Here is an 18767-nt window from a genome sequence, read left to right on the forward strand (position 1 = left end):
TCATTAATGTACACGGCAAATGGATTAAGGACCCTGAACTGCCACCTGCATCTCAACTCTGGGATTTACAAGTTGTCGCTCGCTCTGAATTCTCTGCTGTCCATGCTTTCATTCATCATTGATTCGTCGCTCACAGGATTACATCTTCGGATCATCCGAGAAGCACTGCTTCATTAAGATCCGTGGCCATGGAGGACCGGCACCTCTGTGACATGAAAATACCATCTAGTTTGTCCCGAAACTTTTCACTTCTAAACTGGCATTCATGGACAGAAAAAGCTTCATTCCTCCTTGACTTAATTACTAATACAAAATTAGATGTGTTGCATCTCACAGAAACCTGTCATATACCAAATGACTACTTTCATTTAAACCTCCTCACTCCCTCTGGATTTAAGTACCTGTCTATAGAGATGTTATGAAAACTGTCATTACTGAATTGATGTGAAATTACTGTCATTCATGAATGTGAAATCTTTTGAATACATGGCTTTCAAAGTTCTTGCTCATACCACTCTTCTGATCATATTAATATATCGTCCTCATAAGCCTTTGTCTGACGTTTTCCCTGAACTCAATGAACTACTCACTCTGGCCTATGCTGTATCCCAGGGATAGGCAACATCGTTCCTGGAGTGCCGCTTTTCTGCAGAGTTTAGCTCTAACCCTAATCAAACACACCTGAACAAGCTAATCAAGGTCTTCAGGATTACTAAGGCCATGTCCACACTAATACATTTTCGTTTGAAAACGCATATCTTTCTGTCCATTTTTGCCTTCCGTCCACACTGAGATGGTATTTTTGTCAAGGACAACTGAGCTGTTTGAAAACACTCTCCAAAGTGGATAAATTTGAAAACGCTGTTTTCACTTTGTAGTGTGGACAGTGAAAACGGAGGCTTTTGAAAACGATGACGCAAGTTTAGTCATGTGACGCATATTATACCAGTATAGATATCCGTGTTTATACTAGTATTGTGCCGGTTTATGTGCTATGCACTTTCACACTATTGCTATAGATGTGTTACTTTGTACACTCTTCTTATCACAGTCCTGCAAAGATGAAAGCAAATTTTCTCGCGATCGCTATTTGCGGCAAAACATGAGGGCAGTTGTGTTATAGATCAGACATACAGTTGTGATTGTGTGCAACCTGGATGCATCAGTGAATAGTGAGTGAATTCTTTTCATAAATAAAATAATGAAATTTCCTGTCAGAAAAACTGCATGAAAAAGTCTCATGTCTGTTCCATGTATATTATCTACAGTGAGCGTTTTTGAGGCTTTACTCATGCGCAGAAAGCGAATTTAACGTTTTCTGATGTTTCTGTGTGGATGAGACACCTTTGGAAAACGCTTGAAAACACTAGTCAAAACAAAAACACCGTTTTTGAGAACCTCCTCACAAAACTGTTATTATTGCAAAGTTAAATCTGTTGATTTTCATTAATGAATCTTCTTTGTCTGCATACTCAGATTTTTCCTGTCCAAGCGCTATCCTCTCTGTCAAGAATACTGCTATATCTGAAAGCCTTGGACAAATATGCCCCTATGGTAACTAAGGTGGTACCTTCATCTTACGTGTCCCATTGGTATACAGTACATCTGAACTCCTTGTGCTTAAACAAACTGGCAGACGTCTTGAGCGCAGGTATAGGAAAAGCATGGAGAAAGCCTGCAGGTGAGGTTTCCACCTCAGCCCATTGAACACATGCTGTCAAGCTTTACTCTCACCATCCTCTGTTTTAATTGCTCAAGCAAGCACATCTACTTGTCCGTTAGATCCAGCACCTATCTCACTTCTTAAAATCTATCTTTTAGTAATAGCATTTCCTATTACTCACTTGATCAACTGTTCTATTTCTTCCATGTCTGTCCCACAATCATTAAAAAATGGCAGCAGTAACTCCTATCTTAAAGAAACTTGAACCAGATTCAACTTTTTTGAATAACTTCAGACCTATATCTAATCTCCCCTTTGTTTATATACTGCTTGAAAATGTAGTTGTGTTGCAGCTACAAGCACATCTCTATGCCAACAGTCTTCTCGATCCCGATCAGTCTGGTTTTCAATCAGGACTTTGTGCCATAGCATTGAAACAGCACTGCTGAAAACTACTAATGAACTTTTGGTATCTGCTGATTCTGCTTGTCCTACTGTTCTTATCTTGCTTGATTTAAGAGCAGCTTTTGACACCGTATCTCATCATATACTACTCACTTTTCAGCTATCAACTACTGGCATCACAGGTCTTGGTTATCATGTCTTGGTTTATATCTCTTGGATGGACAATATTTTATTAGCTTTCAAAACTTTGTCGTCTTGTTCTCTCGTCTTGTTCTTTCTCAAGGTGTCCCTCAAGGCTCTGTATTTGGACCTCTTCTGTTCAACATTTATCTGCTTCCTCTTGGTCATATTATCCATAGCTATGGTCTCAGCTATCATTGCTATGCCGATGACATGCAAATTTACAAATTAGATTGCTCCGTTTATGCTCTTCCACTTAACTCTCTGAATGCCTGTATTGTTGACATTAAAATCTGGTTACATACCAACTTCCTAAAATTAAACAATGATAAAACTGAGCTTATTGTATCTGATCCACCATCTCTTTTAAAAAAGTCTGAACTGAGTATATCCATCGACGAATGGTATGTTAACACCATCTCATACCATTAGAAATCTGGGTGTAATATTTGACTCGTCACTTATATTTCAATCTCACATTAGCTCTATTACCAAGACTTCATTTTACAACCTCCACAATATTGCCCATCTGAGTCCTACTCTTAGCACCAAAGACACTGAAGCTCTCATTGACGGTTTCATAACCTCTCGTCTTGACTATAGTAACTCGCTTCTTATTAGACTGCCAACTATTACTAGGTTACAGTATGTTTAAAAATCTGCCATTATATTCATGAATCAAGACAAAAAAGTCTGAACACATTAACCCTTTGCTTTATAATCTATATTGGTTGCCTGTTTCTCTTCGCATTGAGTTTAAAATGATTTTGTTATTTTAAATGTCTTCATGCACTTGCTCCCCATTATTTATTTGTACTGCTGTGCTATTAGTCACCTTCTCGCTTTCTTCGGTCATCTGACTTAAACCTGCTTACTGTACCTTGTTTTCATCTCACATCAATGGATGTTAAAACTTTCAGTGCTGTAGCTCTGAAACTCTGGAATAATCTTCCACTTTGTGACACCTCTACTATATCATCATTCACATCTCAACTAAAAAGTAAAAGCTAAATTAAACAAAAAATATTTTCTTACAGTATTTCCAGCCTTCTTTTGACTAATGTTTTGCTGTTAAACTACTGGGTATCTGTGTTTTGTGTTCTGGTTTTGCTGTCCACTGAGTCACTGTGTATTTATATGTATGCATGTGTATATGAATGTACTGTATACTATCGCATGTATACTATTAATTCAAGCTGTGTTTATGTATTTTATCCTTGTACAGCGACCTTGAGCTTGGGAATGGCGCTTTGGAAAGGGATGGGGGGTTGACATTTTAAGTTCCTAATATTTCTGTCTTCTTCCTAAAATATAAAAATACCTAATATTTCTGTCATGTTTTTGCACAAAGCTATTGCCTGGTTTTAGGAAACATTTACAGTTTTTTTCGATTGCTAAACGACAGTGATCACAACTGGAGCCACATGTGCAAAACTCTAACTACAGTCTGCACAGCAGCAGTTCATGTGGACCAAACTCTAGTTCGTTTTTCATTGCTTGAACACAGTTTTCAAAACTCTACACACTTATCCCATGACTTTAACCAGAACCTGCACAACACTGTGGATTTACAGCACTTTGTTCAAATGCTAACACACTGCTGTCAAAACTGTGAACCACACATTCAAAACAGAATGGATTTCAAACACTGCTGATTGCAATTTCAGAATTAGCCCCTCAATTATTTGTTCGAATTACAGTATGTACTTTTAGTTTGTACCTTTTTTTTCTCATTACTGTAATTCAGTAAATTACTGCAGACTATTGAAGCAAACTGCTCATTTCATTTACCTTAAAGAATTGTTATGTTCTAAAAATGTAAATAAATCATGTGAAAGAATGTCCCTCCTTTCTTTGAAGAAAATATTACTTTGTATGAAGTCACTGAAATTGTTCAAACTGCAAAGATTAAAAGTTAGTATTTTCTGTATTGGTGTTTGATGCTAGTGTTTTTCCTCTCAGTGTGTTCTGAGTGACAGTGTGTGTTATCTCATTGAGGGGTGTGTGTAGTGTTTGGCTGCACTGAGCCTGTTTTGAGCCGTGTGTTAAGAGTTGTGTTGCTTGGAATGAGTTTTGCAGGTGATGTGAACTGTTTAGCTCAGGTGACTGTTGCTAGTGCAGACTGTAGTTAGAGTTTTGCACATGGAGCTTCAGTTGTGCTCACTGTCGTTTAGCAATCGAAAAAAACTGTAATATACTGAACTAAACTTATTAACTTATTTTAAAACCGAGCTTGTTAAACACGTTTTTTGGGGCACAACAGCCATAATACCCATTCATTGGTATTAAATAGAATAGTACATCCTGGAAATTTGACCTTCTTCAAAAAAAAAAAAAAAAACCTAGGGAACAACAAGATGTGCATTTTTGGGTAATGTTAATTCTATATTTATGTTTGTTATTCCAGAAATGTGTGAATGAATAAGTGTGTGTGAATGAATAAGTGTGTGTGTGTGTGTGTGTGTGTGTGTGTGTGTGTGTGTGTGTGTGTGTGTGTGTGCGTGTGCGTGTGCGTGTGTGTGTGGTTGTGTGTTTGTGTGTTTGTGAATGTGTGTGAATGTTTGTGTAAGTGTTTGCACAGACACAGGTTAGGAGCCATGTCTTTTTGCAGTTGCTATTGAAATACAGGTCTTTTTTTTGTCATCTGTTTTTGCCTTTAATTTTTTTCTGCTAGTTTTTGTCTCCTGAGAGCTTCTTTGGCTTTGCAGACAGCCTTTTGAAATGAAAAAACTGACACAAGCTTTTATAATGCATTTGTGTGTGTGTGTATTTCTCTGAGTAATAGCGATGTGCGTGTGTGTGTGTGTTGCTCTATGAGTAATAGCTATGTGTGTCTGTGTGTGCATGTGTGGGCGGGTGGTACAGTAACAGATGCAGACTCGAAAGACACTCACAGTAAAGGAGTGATGGACAAAGGAGAAGAAAAGGAAAGAGTTACTGAAAACTGCCAGTAAGGAAGGACTATAGACAAGAGAGAGCATTACAAGTTTTCCATTGAAAACTTGGAGTGGCAACGTTTTTAAGTTCCCCCTGTGACCTCGGAAATTCAGTTTCTATGACTTCACTGAACCTCCGGAAACAAACAGCTAAATGACATCAGTGTAGTAGAATGGATACGAATTGGCTCTGATTTGATTCATGTTGATAAATCCCGCCCCACACCACAGTTCTTTGGTTCACAAAGACCAATTTTTCACTCAATGTACTGCATCCTTCTCTAAAAGTGAGGAGATAGAGGGGGTCAGAGTTCCGCTAACAGGTAACATTTATTGAGTGGTTTGTGCAGAGAAATAGACAGTATGAGAAATGTGGACCTGATTAGCATAACCTTTTAATTATGCATTAAATGGGTTAGTATGTGCTTAGGAGATGCTTTTACCAAAAGCACATTACAGTACATTAAATGCATGGACAGTCTCTATGACAGAGCTTCTGCAGTTTGCCCCTGCTGGTAGATGCCAGAACTACTGTAAACCACTGTAGGGGGAAAAAGCATGCTTTTCCATTTACAGACATTGCAAAGCAGCCATGTATTCTAATGAAATAACATTTTTGCCAGCCAAAAATAACACTCTCCAAGTAATTTAGACTTCCTTAGACCTATAGACCTTAGACCTGGGGTTTTGATTCATCTGTTAGTCAAATCTTTTGAGTCTATTAAAAAAAAATTGCTCTGATTCATTTTGCAATTCATTTAGTGACTTTTTGTAGGTTGCGTCATTATGCCGGTATCAGTGTTTTAAAAATATTTAGTAAATCCTTGAGTCATTCACTTCACATCATTCACTCACTCAAAATCAAGTTGTCTGTGACCAAAGCAATCTTATTATTTTTCATTAAAAGTTGCATGCCTGTTTGATCTACTAAGAGACTTATTTACACTCTTATGCCCTGCCCAACTGAATGAACAACATTCATCCCATTGGTTTATTGTGGTTCATAATAATTAACAAGTAAGATGTTTGATTCAGTGCATCAAACTTGGTTCACTGAAGTGGCATATTTGTTCAGTATCTTTGACCAATTGATTACAGTTTTTGCACCTTGCTTGAACACTATAGACCCATGCTTAGACTAAAGTAACACAACTTGAAGCTTTTGTTACCATACCTCAAACACATGTACCCATACCTTAAACAAAAGCGCTACTTTGCACTCTAGTTGCAATTCTGCAACACACTTACTCCTTTATGCAACACACATGGTCCTGCATACTACACTCTATTTCATACATAAGACACTTCGTTCAAAAATGAAATCTCAGAGTGCCGTTTGGAAAACACATGTATCCAAAATACAATACACATCGGGTAATTGCTACCACTCAAATACACAACTGAAGGCACTTACTTGCAAAACTGAACACCAATCAGCCAGCTACAAAAAGCCCTCAGTTTAGCCATTTCAAGAACTTTGCAAGCATGGATGGAGGGAGAGCAAGAGGAAGAGCAAGAGGAAGGGGAAGAGGAGGAGGAGGAGGAAGAGGAGGTCGAAGAGGCCATGCAAGGACCCCTATTTCGGATGATATAAGAGCAACTTTGGTGGACCATGTCATCAACCATGGCCTGACTGTGAGGGAAGCTGGGCAGAGAGTCCACCCACACGCCCGCATGTCTCTTCTGCAGGCAATGGAACAGACCTGTGACGACATTCAGGTGACAACAATCCATGGATGGTTTCGACATGCAAGGGGATATTTTCCCCTCTGCCTAGCGGGAGAAGACATTGCTTGCGATGTCGATGAGGCCAACAGACGGCGGGATCCATGAGCCCACAAATGCACAATTGCCATGATTTTCTGTGTTTACAGTATAGTGTTTTTTATATTATTTTCTTTTTTTTTTTGGTGTATCTGAATTCATGTTACTGCAATCTACAGTGCTACAATGTACAATATTGAGTAGGCCTATTTGCTTTTTTGGTTGTTTGAAAATGTGCCTCCTGAAAATATGCCTTCTGAATAAACAGTGAAAATCAAAGACTGCAATGTTTTATATAAAGTAGACTAGAGTGTTCCCCCTGATCTGAAAGTGTATGCATATGATGCAAGTATGTGTCCTTTTGTCATCAGAGTTACATTTTGACAAAGGAATGTTAGTTTTTGATATCAGAGTGCCAATTTGACACCGATGTGAATGGTATATTTCCCAGTGTTGTGTCATGTTTACTTGTGTGCAGAGTTTTGGCACAATGAGCAAAGTTTTGCAAAATGTGTTCAAGCAACGGGCAAAAACTGTAAAAGCTTGCCTGTTTGCTCTTATCTCTGATGTGTCTGTGCTATAGTCAGTCTTTGAAGGCAAGTACACACTTTGGAGACTTATGATTCAGTGCATGGTAGTTAATTATTTGTACACTTAAAAGATTTGATCAAAAACAATTGTTCAGGGCCCGAAACATCACTTTCAGCCACATACTGAACTGTAAAGGCTGATTTATACTCAACGCGTCTGCAAGTTCGCTTGGGTGCATGCAGAAAATATGACGTCATTGCGGTATTGCCAGAAGTTCACTTTAAATGCCCATGAACTCATTTCGTGTGGCAGTGTGAACGGCTTTTTTTGTAACTTTCCGCAAATTTCCTCATCCTAAGATTCATGAGTTCAGGGTGATTCTAGCCGAACATGCAGGTCTGTGCCAGTGTTTGTGTAAAACAGAGGCAGTTTCATGTGAAGTTCAAACTACATCAGATGTTTTTTGAAGGAAAACAATGCATTTTTTTTTTTTTTTTAATTTGTATAGTTTGTCCAAGGCTTTTTATTTGAAGTATGTTTTATTTTTATAGTATAAAAATAGAATTAGAATTCATTAGATACTTGTTATACACTATTTGCTTAAAGTTGTCTTGTATTTGATGCAAAATAAAGCTAATAGTTTAAGATTGTTTTGAGTTTGTACAAAGCGGAGCCAGGTGATTAAATCCAGCTTAAAGCTCCGTCGGTGGACAGTCCCCAAAGAACAAATTGAAGTTAAGTGTATTGCTCAAGAGAATGATGACTCAGAATCACTGAAAATCTCTGGTTCATTGGTTTACTGTCTCACTTTCATAACAGACATAGGTTTATTCTTAACATGATAGATTTCCACAAGATTCCTCAGGATCTATAAGTATTTTTCTTCTTGCTTGTTTCTTTTCCCTCTGTGTTTCTTCATTGATGTAAATCTCCCTCCCTCTGTGCTATATTCCTGCCCAAGCATGACTTCATTATACGGAGATTTTAATTACCTTGTTGCATGCTATTTGCATATACTGTGGGGTGATGAGTATGCTCTCCTTCTGCGGCTCTCACTGTTTGACCTTTGACATCAGTCAGGCTGAAAATCCATGAGAGGAGTGGCATTGTAAGAGGTTGGTTGATCTCAGCTCTCTTGTATTCCAGTTAGAAGGAAGGATAACATTTTCATTTCATTTCCAAAGAACACACACACACACAAATATTATCTGCATTTTTATTTTATTAATAAAATAATTATTAGATTTTATATTTAGTTCATAAAAAAAAATATATATTTATTTTATATTTAGTTCATCAATAAAATATATATATAAGAATCCTATCCCTCTGGGTATGGGTACTCTATAGAGTGCACTACAGTTTACACTACACTAGTTTTTTTTATATTTTTGTAAAATATTATTACTTTGTTGAATATATTAAAATACCTTTTTTCTATTTTAATATATTTTAAAATCTAATTTATAATATATTTTAAAATGCAGTTTATGTCAATTTCTCAACCAATGGCGTGGGTTTTGCAGGACTAGTGAGCTGTCAGATGGTGGAAGGTGCAATTGGAGTGTTTGTAGAAACCTGTTTATTATAGTACAGAAAGACTCATTCCTCTCTCAATTACATTATTGGCTCTATCAGTAGAATGGTGCAAATGCCCTCAGGGTCTCCAGGCCTGTCAGTCTATTCCTGTTTGTCATTGTTATCAAACTAATGAGTAGAATTTTATCTTAAGCAGTTGTGCTTGCCTTGCACTCATCCAACGAATCAGTTCATTTATCTTTCCCCCAATTCACACAGACATTACTTCCCGTGGCAGAAGTGTTACTGCCACATTTATCTGATGCTGACATGGCTTGAGGTGAACATGAGGATCAACTAAACAAGCTGCTGGGTATCTCTGGTGCTAACAGGAGCAGCAGGGTGGAACGGGGCCTCCGTAACACGTCTGAGGGGCTGCGGGCTAGAGCTGATGGGCCTCATCTGCTCTCGATCTGTGCAGAATTGTTTGGAAATTAGGTAGATAATGATCTGGTGGGATGGGGCTCTGCTCCGTCTGATATGTGTCTTGTCAGTTTGTCTTGAACTCGCCTCTGTGGTTAGCCAAGTCTCTGCTGAATGTCCAGTAGCTGCCAGGGTCTCGGTTAAGAGTGTGTGTGTGTGTGTGTGTGTGTGTGTATGTGTGAGAGAGAGAGAGAGAGAGAGAGTCATTTGTGTGGAATATGCAACTCCATAGTAGACGGTAACCCGAGGAAAAGTGGATATCGCTGTTCTTCCCAGAAAAGAAATCCAGACTGAGTGCTGGAACAAGAGAAAGAGACGACCAAGAGAGAGAGAGTGCTGTTATTTGACCTCTAGTAAATATATGATGACTTTTTTTTCTAGGATGTAGGAGTATGAGTGTGTGTAATAAAGCAGCAAAACAGAATTGGAAACCTCTGAAAATCCCTCAGTAACCTGATCTAGAGACACATGATAAGGAGGATCAAACACACACACATACACGCACACACATATCAAGAATCTCCATATGTATGGTAAGCAGATAATGGAGTCAGTTCTGAAGCTCTTACTCTGGGGGGGGGGGGGGTACACACTGTTGCTACGGTGACAGTAGAGCTGATGTATGTGGGATCTTTAGAGGAGGAGAGGTCAAGGGGTCAGAGCTGAGAAATGCATCCTTATATGGACATCCAGAGAACCCAGCAGAGAAAAAGACTACAGCACTATGAGTGTGTGAGATGAAAATCTGAGTATCTGTCTGTCTGTACTGTATATTGGATATTTTGTAATTCGTTTTAATTTATATTTTTGCGGTATCTTGCTGAATAGCCCAGCCTTTGTGAAATGTCATTGGTCCAAAATCCCACTCATAATTGTAACATAACATTGCTTGGTTCTTGACATGAAATATGCTCTGACTCTGATCATGTCATGTTGCTCAACGTTTTGTAATAAAATGGACTCCATAAAATTGTGTTAAATGAGGAACACAAGATCATAGCAACATCTAAGCAAGCAGCCTAGCAACCACCTAGTAATACCCTAATAATGACCCTAAACACTGGCAGTTGCCCTTAGTAGGACATTTAAAAGTGATCTTTCTTTCTTTGTTTCCTTTGTGGTTTCTTTCAGTTTTTTTTCTGTCATTTCTGGACAGGTCTGAATGTCTTGTTGTGTTTCTAGACAGGTGAACTAGATTGAAGGCCGCTGAAACTCATAAACACATGCAGACTCTTAGCTATTGTTCATTACAGAGAAATGGCAGACAGGATTGTTGCAATTCTTCTGTTGGAGAAAAGTGCACAGAGAGAGATGACAGAGAGACCTGCGCAGGGCTGTAAATGAACAGAGAAAAGACAAGAGACACTATGAAGGTCATGAAGGCAAATTATATTGCAGCTTTTTGTTCCACTGCCTGGTGTCTCTGTGTGTGTGTGTGTGTGTGTGTGTGTGTGTGTGTGTGTGTGTGTGTGTGTGTGTGTGTGTGTGTGTGGAAGACATGGATGTGTGTTGTGCTGTCTGCTGTAAGGACTATCAACACACACTGCCATATTGAACTGTGTCTGCACCCTCCCATCTGAACATACTCCAGCTTTTTCAATTAATACATTATTAATGATTAGCAAAACAAAGCTCATGAATATCGAAATGCTTTTATCACTAAGGAGTTTAAAAAGTTATTTCAAATTATCAAAACACAAAAACACATTGCATATACGCACACACAAGCATTAGTCTCCTGAGGCACATAGCCAGTTACCATTAATCTAATTAACTGTCTCACTTAAGACCTGCCCATCAAAACCCACCCGAGAGAGGAAGACACTGAGAAGAGAGAGAACAAGAGAAAGAGGGGCAGGGTGAGCCAGATATCAGCAGACAGAAGCAAAGGAGGTTTTCAAGTGCTGTGGTTCTGAAATTGGGTCTTCTTGTCATTTCAGTCTCTTGTGACAGTTCAGATTTGAGAAATTGTGTCAAGAACAAAAATCTTTCATTTAGTTTGGATTCACCTTGACCTGGAACAGAGAACTCAGAGAGAGCCGAAAAAGTGAACAGGACCAAAAGATAGAAAAGATACAAGATACATCCTCCAAATTAAGTTAATGGAATGCAGGTTTCCCAGTAAATTAAGTTACAATAGAAACATAAACTGACACTCACATGAAAAAATGGTAAGAAAAATCAACTCTTTCGGAGTGCATGTAGTCTAATTGTGTACAAATCTGTATTAAATGTGTCATGAAAAAGTACAATTGGATAAAAAAAAACATATTAAGCATATAATTATACATAATATATGTGTTTATTTCATTTTTGTTGTTCCATTCATATACAGTATATATATGTCTGTGTGTGTGTGTGTGTGTGTTTCCTGTGAGGGTTAGGGTTAAGTGTAGGGTTGGTGTAGGAAAATAGAATATACAGTTTATACAGTATAAAAACCATTACGCCTATGGGATGTCCCCACTTTTCACAAAAACAAATGTGTGTGTGTGTGTGTGTGCGCTCTTGTTTTTGTGACATAAAGTTCGTAGTCATGGGAAAAAGGAGGCGGAAACGGGCAAACATTTAAACATAACTTTAATAATAAAATATACACAAAACTGAAATTAGCGGGACAGCCCCTCACGGACGACTGCCGTGCACAAAACAAAAAAAAAACATTAAGTCCAGCCCTGGTTCTCTCTTGTCTTGCACTGTCGTCACTCCTCCTTTTATCCTTACAGAGCTCCTCAATGAGACTCGAGACTGGTGAGTTGCACAGGTGTAGCTCATCATTATTTACTCCTTCAGTCTCGTTCCCACGGCTCTAAGCCCGGCCCCACTCATCACAATATATATATATTCACTTTCACTTTCTCCCTGGCAACAGGCCCATCTAAAACATCTACATTAATGATAAATAATCAGTTGTTGACTTGTAATGTCAACAAATTCGAATCATTAAAGTACTGAAAATCACATGTAAGATGAAGTTTGTGCTTCAGCGCCTTGTAATGCATCTATTGAAGGCATATACGTTTGTCTTCTCAGTTTTCCATCCCTGTTTTTCTCTTCCTCTCTCTTCCCATCTATCTCCTTCCATTATTCACTTGCAGGTCTCTGCAGTAGGCTCTCATTTAACCCCACTACACCACAATCAGTACCTCCACTGTGTGGTGGGGTGTTACATACAGTAGGCTTAAGTGAGCATCAAACAGGTCATAAGATTTTTGCATGCATATTTGCATCTTGATTGCAGTACAGAATATATCAAAAGGAGAGATTGCAGTTTCCTACATTATTTTATGCATTAACTTGCACTTCTGGTCCTGTTCAAAAGAGTTTCATTTGGCGTTTGAGACACACAATCGTGCACAGACACACACTTAGGGTGCTTTCACATCTCTAGATTGGTTCAGTTGGTCCGAACCAAGGGCAAACAATTATACATTGTAGCATTTTTCAGCTTTTATGGTTCCTTTTCACACCACACTGATTGCTTTGGTCCGAACCAGTCGAAACTAACCAAAATGCAGTCACATGACAACATCCACATCACTCATTGGCCATGACGTATTTCCTAAACTGCTTTTCGATTGGTCATAATTTACGTGTGGGAATATTCCAACATAAGAGGGAAAGCCAGCAAACAACACGGAGACAACACAACTATGGAGAGACGACTTCACGGGCTGGTTTTGTCCCTGGCCATAATCTAGTACATTGTTTGTATACACCACAATATGCAAACAATAAATTTCTATAATGAAGTGCGGATGCGGCTTGAAAACAACGTTCTAATGCACTGCAAACAACGAGCGGGCATCGCTCGTAACTTCAAGCGGAGGCGTGCATTAATTCTTCTTAACTCTGACATGCTCATGGTCATCTGACCAAATTTCTATGAGGCTCCTTACCTTGCTCTTCTGGTCATGTTGGAAAATGGTTGCATTCGGCATAAACACAATCTGAGTAGAAAAGCATGTTTTATTTCAGTTCATAAACCTGCATCTTAACCATAAGATGTATAAGTTTTGTTTTAAAAAATATAAAATGTGTTATTCAAATTAAATTTCTACAAATAATAATACATTAATCATAATATTTATCATATTTATATTAAGGCAACTCTTGTCTCACACAGTCTAAATGCTATACATTCTATGATTTGCCCTTTTACCTGATTTGCATAATTCCTGCAGTGAATCGGCTGCTAAAATAATATTGTTAATTTGCACAGCATGTGCAAATAAGCAACAGCATCAGCAGAAGCAAATCTTTCTTAGTGAATCTCTGCCCTCTGTCTTACCATGGCACATGTAAAAGACTTAATATCCATATATTTATTCTATATTCCTTCTAAACATGCTCACATCCATACCCGTACTCACACATAAATACACAAGTCAGCTCATATTGATTTGGTGTGGATCTTCCTCGTGTTAAGGAGCAGACATGATCTGAATTTCAAAGAGGTTACATTACCCTCTCTCTCTCTCTCTCTCTCTCTCTCTCTCTCTCTCTTTCTCTCTCTCTCTCTCTCTCTCTCTCTCTCTCTCTCTCTCTTTTACATGCGGTGTAATCTGGCCTTTGATAAATCACACTTGAAAAGTGGCTCTATTTTGGCTCTTTCCCGGTTGCTAAGCACAGATCTAATTGCTGGCAAATGTTTCTGGATGCTGTTAGTTAAGCTGTGTGTGTACTGTATGTGTGGTTTTGGCTTATAAATTTAGCTAATAGGTCTGGATCTCATTCCAGTCCAGCTGCACTGACTTATACCTGAACATGAAGTGGATGATGGATCAGACCCAAAGGTGTGTTCCAGTCACTGCAGTTGCTAATTCACTGTAATGCAGCAGCGACAAGCAATCAACTACAAGCACTGCAGCAAGAGTGTGTGAGTTTAAGATTCCTGACTGTCCCACAGCTGGTCTATAAAACCTGTCTGCGGATCCTCTAGAAGCATCGATCCAATGACAATTTCAACCAGGAAGTGGTTGATGAACTGCATGAGCTATATATGTATTTAAAGGAGTTGTTTGAAAGAGAATTTGAATTATGTTGTTGGTGTGTGTGTGTGTCAGGGGCTCTTCCGATCAAGGCTACTGCAATGCAGATATCCTAATGAACAAATAATGTCATATCATTTGTGTGTGCTGCATTTTTCCCCTCTGTCTTTCATAAGCGAGAGTGTGTGATCTTGTGTGGCAGTGCTTGGTCAGGCATGAATTGGAGCAGCTTTATGTAACACCCTGATCAGAGATTCAAGACCCTGAACATATCCCATAAAACCCTTGCCCATTTGGCTTAATCTAAAGCACGCTTTGATTTCCTGCAGGCTCAAATTTGAGCTGCTAAAGAGAGACAGGCACTCTCAGAGGGGAACGTGGTATACGCACATAAAGCCACTGTCATCTACTGTAATGGAAAACAAGGAGAGAATACTGTATTGAATTTAAGAGGCTTGTGTTCATTTTGATCATATTAAGTGTCCTGTTTGTGTGTGTACATGTTTGTTTGTGTGTTCAGGTTGTGTTTGTGTGTGTGTATATATATATATATATATATATATATATATATATATATATATATATAAATTTGCTTGTCGCTGCTGCATTATATAGATAGATAGATTTGATAGATAGATTTAATGAGATAATAAATAAATGTATATATAAGTTCAGAACTATTTAAGTCCACCATGATAGAACATTTTAATTACAATTATTAAATAATTTATTGAAAAAAAAACTTTACTTAAACACTATTTGAACAACCTGTCAGTAAAGATTTTTTTTTATTATTACAAATATTAAACCATTTATTGCAATTTTTTTTTTTGAAAATGCATAACTTTACCATCAACTGAACAACCTGTCAGTGAATATACTAAACACAAACCAATCAAAACTTGCTTAATTTCACTTAACTTTACTGCAATTAATAACTTGCTGTTTATTGACAGCTTCGATTCAATGAGTTCATTCAGTGAATGATTTGTCAGATTGAGAGTCGTTTGCTTGTGTATCAGCTCACAGGAGTCATTCATTTGTGAAACAGATGACACGTGTTTGCGTGCAGCTTGATAAATGCGTTTTGTCATCATTCAAAAACAGAGACTTTCGAAAACGCTGCAGACGGCGTTGCGTTTCAGCGTAAACTGACCAAAACTGAGACTTTTAAAAATGACCATATTCGCTCTCTGTATCCTTGACGACCGTCTAAAGTTTAAACAATAACATCATGCTCAAGTTTTGTACCTGCATGAATGGTCATGTGACATGCATTTTCGGTTGTGTAGTGTGGACGTAGACGAATGACTGCATTTCCGTGTCAATCCATGTTAATTTTTCCCGCGAACAATGCGCTTTCACTTTATATCAGCGCCTGCAGCACAGCAAAAATAGACTTGGTACGTAAACGATCACTGCACTGCTGCAGACGCACCGCTCCTTGAACGCACTGACAGACCGCAACACCGCACTGCAGACGGAGTATGTGTGAAACAGGCGTTATAACGTAACACCAGAGCACTACTGTGTTTACCCTCACCACGCCTCGCAGTCGCTGCTTAGAAGTGCAACATTGTAAAGGGTCCGTCTGAAACAGTGGCGCAGCATATTGTTTGTTCTGAACATTGAGTAATTAAATACATCGGTATGGCGGTATATTCAAAATTAAAATCGTAATGAAAATATACACCGGTGTTTGGTATGAACCGGTATACCACCCAGCACTACTGCAAAGTGTCTGAAATTTGTGGTCTTTTACTTGATATTAAATAACAACCTATCACGATAGCTGTTGATACTAAACTTAACGCTAATGCATGCTGTACCTAATTGACCCCTCCCATAATGTCAGTTGTTAATGGGCCACTTATAGGCACCTTTTTTTTCTTAGGTTTTTAATGTTTATTTTTCAGTGTTAATGAAAGTGACGCTGGGAGATAAAAACAGGAATATCATTAGGAAATCCTTGGGGGGGGCTGAGCAAGTTTCTGTTGGGGCTATAGCCCCATTAAGCCCTGCCCTAGTGCCGCCACTGGTGTGAATAAGCTGACAGTGTGTTTAGCAGGTGACTGTGTCACATGGTCAAACTTTGTCTCATCCAGACCACAAACTGTTAACATGTTTTAACTGGGTTGTGATATGCTGAATGCTTGTGAAACACCAGCCGTTGTGCTCAGTCTTTTCAATGATAAAACTTCTGCTGCTATTCATGGAGTTAAGAATATTTCTAATTAACATCTCATCTACAGCACGTACACTTACAAAATCACTTTTTTTCTGTCAGATTCAATAGCCATTGTCTAATACAGTTATAAATGTGATACATCATTTGAAATGGGAGAGGGAGATATTAGAGGAGTAATTAAATAAAGCAGGTGTCCAGTAACTACAGATGACAGATTTCACAACAGATATCAAAGACACTTGACAAGAACAAAAGGTAAGAAGAATAAATATAAAAACAACCCCACTTATACACACACACACATACTAAAATGTGTTGTCATTTTTAAAACCTTTGTGTGCATGTAAAAGCAGTGCTATGACTTATTGATGTAGCATTAGAGTGCTGTTGTGACCTCAGCTGAACCTAACCCACATTCAGATGAGAAGTGAAAAGGGTCATTCCCTCACACCATTTCACGCACACACAACCACAGATACATACATACACATATACAAATTACTGCACCTGACAGTGTGGATCTGGAACCAATCTAACTCTATGTTTCTGTGACAACCAATGGAATGGCAGGAAAATGATGTTTTGTAACAATAAAATTTTACCTAGCGAAAATGATTTTTCATAATCACTCTCCTTCAGTCATCACAATCTTCAGAGCTTCATCACATTATTTTCCTCTAAAGATTATTTACATTTTAAATAACAATTAATGAAACATTGCTACAATGTCAGCAACACATCATCCTTGCGTTAAAGTCAAATCAAATGAAGAAGTAAATTCACAGTCCATTTATGTAAATTATTTTAGAGGGAAATATGATATTTGTTGTGGAAAAAAGTAGTCCAAGAGTGGATTTAGACTTCCTTGTTGACTTTGATCATGACATCAGGTGAATGTGACATGGTTGGTTGTGGGAATTTTATGGTTGTAATGTTGCGCTGCGGTTGCTCTTGGAGAAAGGTCATGTGGTCTGAATGTGTGTATGAAGGATTTTGTTTCTGGTTCTGATGATGGGGTTGTTAGCTTGGAAGTGGAGGTTTTTATTCAGTGTTCCCTCTAAGCACACTCGGTCAGATGTGTGGATATGGAAGAATTCAGGCAGGCCAAAAAGAGTCCATCCTCATATTCACTGATTTTATTTAATATGTAACTGAAGCTGTTATAAATCTTGTAAATATGCAGCGCTGACTAATGACTGCATCCTAGAACAGTACAGAGATTGTGGATTCATACACAAGCCATTAGAAGCCACGCATTATTTTTATATTTCCACAAAATCTCGAGTTCTTCTTTTTGTGAATAGGATGATAGCCTCTAGATAACCATTTATCATTAGTCAAACAATATATTGACTTGTAAAAGCATTTTGTGAAGTTTATTCAATGTCTTTGAATTATGATTTGATTTTTCAATTTGGCTTTCCTAATTGATTTGTCTTTCCAAATAAATATTGATTTATGTGATGGATTTGCTTATAAAATAAATATAATGTAATTAGAATTTTGAAGTGATTGAGCCCTATTTATTTACCAAATGTTACAGTAAATTAGTGTATGAGGCATTTAAAAAATATTTATTTATATAGTAAATTAAGGATACGTGGAGCAAGTGGAAAATTTAGAGGGAATATTGACTGCATCTGTGTTTGTGAGTGTGTATTTAAAGTCAGACTTGGTGAGGCTGCTCTCTCTCTCTCTCTTTCTCTCTCTCTCTCTTGCATCATCCTCTTATTCTGATGGTCTGTCTGTGCATGACTGCATGCCATTTATCTTTCTTCTTTTTCCCTTGGCCTGGCTTTTCCTCACTCTTTTCTTCCTCTCCCTCTTTCTCTTTCTCTCCCCCTCTCTCCAGCAAAACAATAAAAGTCAGGATAATTGATGACGAAGAATACGAGAAGAACAAGAGCTTCTTCCTGGAGATCGGAGAACCCCAGCTCGTAGAGACCAATGAGAAGAGAGGTGGGGGGCATGGCCTGAGCTTGCAGAGGAAATCACACACACACACACACTTAACACCGGTCAACTCTGAACCCTCTCTGCTCTGGATCATCATCAGGATCAACTACAGGCTAAACTCCACCACCACCAGCCCTCCAGCCAGGCCCTCG

At 38.3% G+C, this 18767-nt stretch overlaps 1 protein-coding gene across 3 annotated transcripts in view; it reads left to right on the forward strand.

The window, feature by feature from the left end:
* LOC132111485 (sodium/calcium exchanger 1-like) overlaps positions 1-18767 on the forward strand; it is an 81550-nt gene that overhangs the window by 44982 nt on the left and 17801 nt on the right. The window contains exon 3 of one of the 3 annotated variants that reach the window (XM_059518830.1): positions 18512-18618. The exons of the other annotated variants lie outside the window; for them this stretch is intronic. Within the exon in view, the coding sequence (XP_059374813.1) occupies positions 18512-18618 (107 nt within the window). The remainder of the gene's footprint in view (positions 1-18511; positions 18619-18767) is intronic. 3 annotated transcript variants of the gene reach the window in all.

The sequence above is a fragment of the Carassius carassius genome, chromosome 31 (genome assembly GCF_963082965.1).
Source record: "Carassius carassius chromosome 31, fCarCar2.1, whole genome shotgun sequence".
Lineage (NCBI taxonomy): Eukaryota > Metazoa > Chordata > Actinopteri > Cypriniformes > Cyprinidae > Carassius > Carassius carassius.